The sequence below is a fragment of the Austrofundulus limnaeus genome, unplaced genomic scaffold (genome assembly GCF_001266775.1).
Source record: "Austrofundulus limnaeus strain Quisiro unplaced genomic scaffold, Austrofundulus_limnaeus-1.0 Scaffold579, whole genome shotgun sequence".
Taxonomy (NCBI): domain Eukaryota; kingdom Metazoa; phylum Chordata; class Actinopteri; order Cyprinodontiformes; family Rivulidae; genus Austrofundulus; species Austrofundulus limnaeus.
The window spans coordinates 24,444-30,345 of NW_013952981.1; the positions used below are offsets into that span (position 1 = coordinate 24,444).

Here is a 5,902-nt window from a genome sequence, read left to right on the forward strand (position 1 = left end):
GATAATCAGAGATTGTACGAGCGATACCCTCCACTCGTGAATGATCGGCAGCTCCGACGTTCACCAACGCGACGGTGGCGGCTCGCGCAAGCAAGCATAACATCAAAACTCGTCCCCGGTTCACAACGCCATCAGAAAATAAATGTTTAGCCACTTGGGAGAGTTTTTCCTCCAAATTGTAGAGCGATTTTTGTTGATTCAAGAAGGTCGCGAATATATCTGTAATGATAATAACATGCACATTGTGTAAAACTTTTTTTTTTACTTTTTTTTATAAAACAAAAATGGTTGAATAATGTTGGTTATAACCAACAGCACTCGCCTTTGTTCACGCAGCCAAACATGTTTGTATCGAGTATTATCTTAATGGACCGTAGAACGTGTTCGCGGGGAGGCTCTAAGGCAACACGATCCATGTTATTTGCATCCAACAACATCGCGCGTATAAACAAGTGTGTTTCTGCCGCTACATCCATGTCCCATTTGTTGTGAAATTTTAATGACACAATTTAATAAAGACGACGCGTACTTCGAGTGGGTTAGTTGTATATTTTTCTTTATTATCGAAACAACATTGTAAATACACATAACAACAACATTTTAGAAGAACTTGTGATGTTTGAGATGGTGTTTTTAAAGTCATACGTATTCCGCGCACAGCTCACTGTGATCGCTGTCTCTTTTATTTTCGTTAACCGCTGCGCGCACGACGCAGCTCTTGCCATCATACAATCCTTTGTCACATTTTTAATATCACATTCGGTTACGCGATAAAGCCTTTTCTGTACACCTCTCTTGTGCCACAATTTTCAACAGGTTTTTTTTGCAATCCTCGTGTAATGAAAAACACAGAGACGACACGAGACCGTCGCGTAAACAAGTAAAATCTATAGTAATAATGTACAGTTTACGTGCTCAAGTATGTATTATACACACGGGCGTGTCACCTGAAACCAAACCGATAAAACGGTCATTTTATTTCTTGATACTCGCGCTTTATTGGCAACTCTGCATACAGAGCGTACAATACGAACCAGCGATGTATCTCAATGCGTCGGTCATGTCCTTGCTAGGAAATGTCACAGAGCACACCAAACATTCTTTTTCGTCCAGCATACGTAAACACGTCAACACTCCGTCGAGTCCATCCTCATAGCCGATGTTCACAAGAAGCTTCGTTGTTTTTTCTACAACATCGTCTTCGGCGCCCGTGGTGTGTTTGACGGCGAACAAACAGGCGCTCATTATGCGTTGCCACCGGTAAAACCTCGTATAACCCTCCTCCAATTCCGTCTTGATAAAATACGAAACGGCGAGCTCCCGATGACCTTTTGTCGACGACGCGTCGTTCGCCCCGGCGAAATCGGGGTTCTGTTGAAGATATGTACAAATTACATCCACCAACCGTTCGAGGTCCGTCGTAAACAAATCCCCGTTCATCGTAATCGCTATCTTGCGCTCAAACTCGATGTGGGTTATTTCGTGTACAGGGAGCCTTTTCGTAAAACGCTGATATTCTTTTGACTCGCCTTTTATCCGCGGCAGTTCGGGGAATCGCTCGATATCTCTCGTGTTTGCAGCTAGGTTACTCGCAAACATTTTATTCGCCATAACCAGGCACGTGAAGGCAATTGAATGCATGTTGCGCAATGTGGACGATACGCGCTCGTCGTTGCCCGTGTATCGCGTTATATATCTGTCCATAAGGTCCAGAGCCGCGATTATACACTTGTTGTTTGTTGGAGACCTCTTGAAATACCACGCAAACCACGCAATCGTGCCTAATTTGTACGCGTGATATGTACTCTCCCATCTCCGTTGCTTTGTTGTTGTTTGCAACGCACAGTCACCTCGTCTCGTCTCGACATCCAGATGAATCCTAAGTAAATATTCGAGTCCGCGTCTGCCCTCGTCCGTTGGACATGAAAGCGGAATCGAGTCGTCATTATCGGCTTTTCTACTGGAATGTGCGTGGTTTGTAATGTTCATGGTTCCGTTCGGATTCGTTTTGGTCACCATCAACAAGAGAGACTGGCTTTTGTATCGAGTCCTTATGAAATACACGGTCGGGTAAATGTTACATGAGTCTACGAACAAACAAACTGTAACCCGAAACTCTGTCGGCGGAAAAGCGCAAGAGGCTTAACCGGAGCCGTGTTTGCGTATTTGGTCGCTGGGTGGACCGACCACGCGAGYCAATTTTAACTTGGTCGGTCGGCGGAAAAGCACAAGAGGCGTAACCGGAGCCGTGTTTGCGTATTTGGTCGCCGGGTGGACCGACCACGCGAGCCAATTTTAACTTGGTCGGTCGGCGGAAAAGCACAAGAGGCGTAACCGGAGCCGTGTTTGCGTATTTGGTCGCCGGGTGGACCGACCACGCGAGYCAATTTTAACTTGGTCGGTCGGCGGAAAAGCACAAGAGGCGTAACCGGAGCCGTGTTTGCGTATTTGGTCGCCGRGTGGACCGACCACGCGAGCCAATTTTAACTTGGTCGGTCGGCGGAAAAGCACAAGAGGCGTAACCGGAGCCGTGTTTGCGTATTTGGTCGCCGAGTGGACCGACCACGCGAGCCAAGTTTAACTTGGTCAGTCGGCGGAAAAGCACAAGAGGCGTAACCAAAAGCTCACACGCGTGATTGGTTGAAGTAACTATATAAAAAGCAACAACGATCTACACGGTCGGTATAGTCACACAAGCTTCCAGTGTAACGTTATAGTCGGTCGGTTATATGTAGCGAAGTATTGATTTAAAAGGATCGCTCGCTTAAGACGCGGCTTATTTACACAGATTGCACCAACCGTGACAGTAGAACCGGTTTTGGTAGAAAGAGTCTAGCAGTTTTATTAKATGTGCTCCTGTGATGATTAACCCGTTATAGTTGACAACCGCCACTTAAAGGATTAAACGATGAATAGAATCCGTTAAAGGAGGAGTTATACCTTTTGTTTCTTTCTGTATAAAAACGGCTCCAACATACCGTGACCAGATCAGTAACGCGGAGACAGAAGCGGTGCAAACATCGRAAGAMGATACCAAACTCAGGACCCAACTACAAGACAATCACCCATGGCAAGCTACAATAACGTATACGGACAAGATACGCGCGACCACAACGGCGTTCCTGAGGTTATTCGCAACATGGCCCAACGAAGACGACAACTGAACAACGAAGAGCCGCGAAGAAGGTGTGTTTATATTGATTGAAGTCTTATATGCGCGCATATAGTTTTTCTTAAAAAAAATTGTTCTCATTTTATTCWGCGCGAGCATTACATCCTCTCTTTTTTTTGTTTATCGTTTACAGTGCATATGCACAGCACCCCAACACGGTATACCCAAATCCTGGTCAGCCTCAACAGCATACATATAACGTAGATGTTGTTTGTGACCAAGGGAGGCAACAAAGACCAACGCAACCACCATCGCAACAATCTATGTTTACGGCCGCCGCGCAACAGACGGTTGTTGCACCGCCGCACCCTTACACCGTTGCTACCAACAACTGGGAATACCCTGGTCAATATCATCAACAGTATTACCAGCAGCAYATACCACCACCGGACCAACAACATCATCTCATGTACGGGCAACAGCAGGCACCGCGGCATSTAACGAGAGATTATAACAGAAGACGACTTCATTATCAGGCACGGCCTCGCGATAGTAGATATTACACAGATCACCGTGTTGACAAGAGTGATCGCAGTAGATACAACGGCGATGGTAGATTTAACGCGCAACAAGACAATCGCAACATCAGACCGGCTCAGTCGTATACGCGACACGGTCACCGGACATCACCACCATCGCGACGCGTTGAAAGCAGCGGACCAACAACAACTCCTGTAAACAACCCGACCACCTCTTCAACATCACAACACCAAAGGAGAGGTTATCAWTTAAAACGGCAACATTTTGAAACAACAAAGACCCAACAACGTCAGAGCGGTACAGCATTAGAAAAATCAACAACAAGGCAACAACAAAGAGTTGAGGAGACGACGTCGCATATACATCGCCGCAAACGCAGCTGGTTAAAACCACAATCGAGTAAATACGAGGAGTCATCTTCCAAACGCATTGTTACCCCGCGCGGCAATAGAGAGCACGCGTCTTCTTCCGATAGCTCAGCAACATCAGACTCGTCCGACGATGACGAACCCGCGCCAAAAAAACCCAAGTCTGTGGTGTCGCGTAAAGCGGCAAAGCTTGATACAAGTACATCTGAATCATCATCCTGCTCATCATCATCATCATCATCATCGGACTCTGACACTGATGACGATGGCTCCGGTTCAGAATCATCTTCATCATCGGATTCCGATGATGAGCAACATAAAGAAGACATAACATCTCAACCTTCGACATCAACGCGTTCAAACAAAAACGGACCAGACTCATCGGATTCGGACGACAAACAAAACGACCAACATCATCATCATTTATCACCCGCACACTCCCCGCAAATTCAATTGGTTTTCGACGACGTAACTGACACTAGCTCGGAAGCGGCAGAGTATGATGACATTGAGAAGAGCCTCGTGGTCAATGGAGACACAAACGATAAACAACAAATGTTAAAAAAACACATGATCAAAAAAAAAAGGTCCAGTAAAGAACTTCTGACCAAAGACAACATTTTACCAACATCACGTTTTAACAAAAAACAAGAATCTTCATCAAGTTCTAAGATAGTAACAACGTCTTCCGTAAAAGTCCAAGTTGGATTACAACACATCCCTTCAAGCGACGCTACGGAGCAAATCGACAACAAGTTGTTGAAATCGGCAAACGGTCCTCTTATACAAAATAAAGACAAAGAAACAACAACAACGACGGCCACAGTCTCAACATTGCAAATGGTTGACGACGAGCAACTCGTTGGAACAGATGAAGATGTCGCATCAAAAGAAGCAAATAAAACACAATATTGTCTCGAGGAGGAGGATGATGGAATAACCATTAAAAACAGTAATGTTTCAAATATACAAACGGACGACATTCTACGAGATATGCGTTCTATAATTGAAGAAACTAGCGCTATGTTTGCGCAGAAAACAGAAGAGATGTCCGGACCGGAAAAAAGAGAAAATCAAGAACAAGAAGCAAAAAAAGATGTGCGCTTTGAAAACCAGAGCGTATTGTAAGTTGAAAAATTTATAATTAAGAGAAGTTTTAATCAATGTATTTTTATATATAAAAAACCGTTTATCTTATTTTCCTCATTACAGAACTCTRACGACGCCTGCAACGGAGACCGGTTCAAGTGAAATTAACAACGGAGAAAGATCATCTGCGATTTACAACATACAACCGCCGCTGTCTACTATGTAAGAAGAGCTCGCTGTTTTCAATAGTTGTTTATGACATGTGCAATAAAATGGTTTTTTTTAATAACAAAAACAATTATCTGTTACATACAGGCCAACGGCATCTTTTGACTTGTCCCCTCACCAAGACGTGGCGTTTGTGAACAGATTCAACGAGCTCTTTGACCAGAATGTGCAGGATAACGAAGATTATATGTTCAATACGTCCGGGGAAATCAATGAGAAAAAATCCGAGGCTGTCGGAGGAGGAGGAGGCGATGACGCCCTGTTGTTCCAGAATAACATTTATTTTGACACACCACAACAGAGCACCAACAACGATGACGACGCGGCTGCATCGCATGCTACTGTTATTATTAGACAGACAATCGACAACCCACTCACAATTCAACAGCAAGTCTACTACGATCCACTGGAGGCACTCCTTAGACCCATTATTGATGTATTTCCTCCCTCACCGCCACCGTCTGTTACCGTAAACAACACAACAGAGAACAACAGCAACAGAGCTGCTGCCGAAAACATCGGCGTTTTCTATCCACCGCAACCGGTTGCGGAAACAACCAAAGAA

At 44.8% G+C, this 5,902-nt stretch overlaps 1 protein-coding gene and 1 long non-coding RNA gene across 2 annotated transcripts; both read left to right on the forward strand.

The window, feature by feature from the left end:
- Positions 1-2,686: 2,686 nt before the first annotated feature.
- On the forward strand, positions 2,687-4,627 carry LOC106530935 (suppressor protein SRP40). The gene is made up of 3 exons (XM_014026668.1): positions 2,687-3,186; positions 3,306-4,294; positions 4,608-4,627. Exons 1-3 carry the CDS (start codon positions 3,068-3,070, stop codon positions 4,625-4,627), a joined length of 1,128 nt encoding a protein of 375 aa, XP_013882122.1. The 5' UTR covers positions 2,687-3,067.
- Positions 4,628-5,092: 465 nt separating this feature from the next.
- Positions 5,093-5,681, forward strand: LOC106530939 (uncharacterized). Its single transcript, XR_001311848.1, has 3 exons — positions 5,093-5,144; positions 5,233-5,331; positions 5,425-5,681. It is a non-coding gene; the product is annotated as an uncharacterized LOC106530939 (long non-coding RNA).
- Positions 5,682-5,902: the final 221 nt, after the last annotated feature.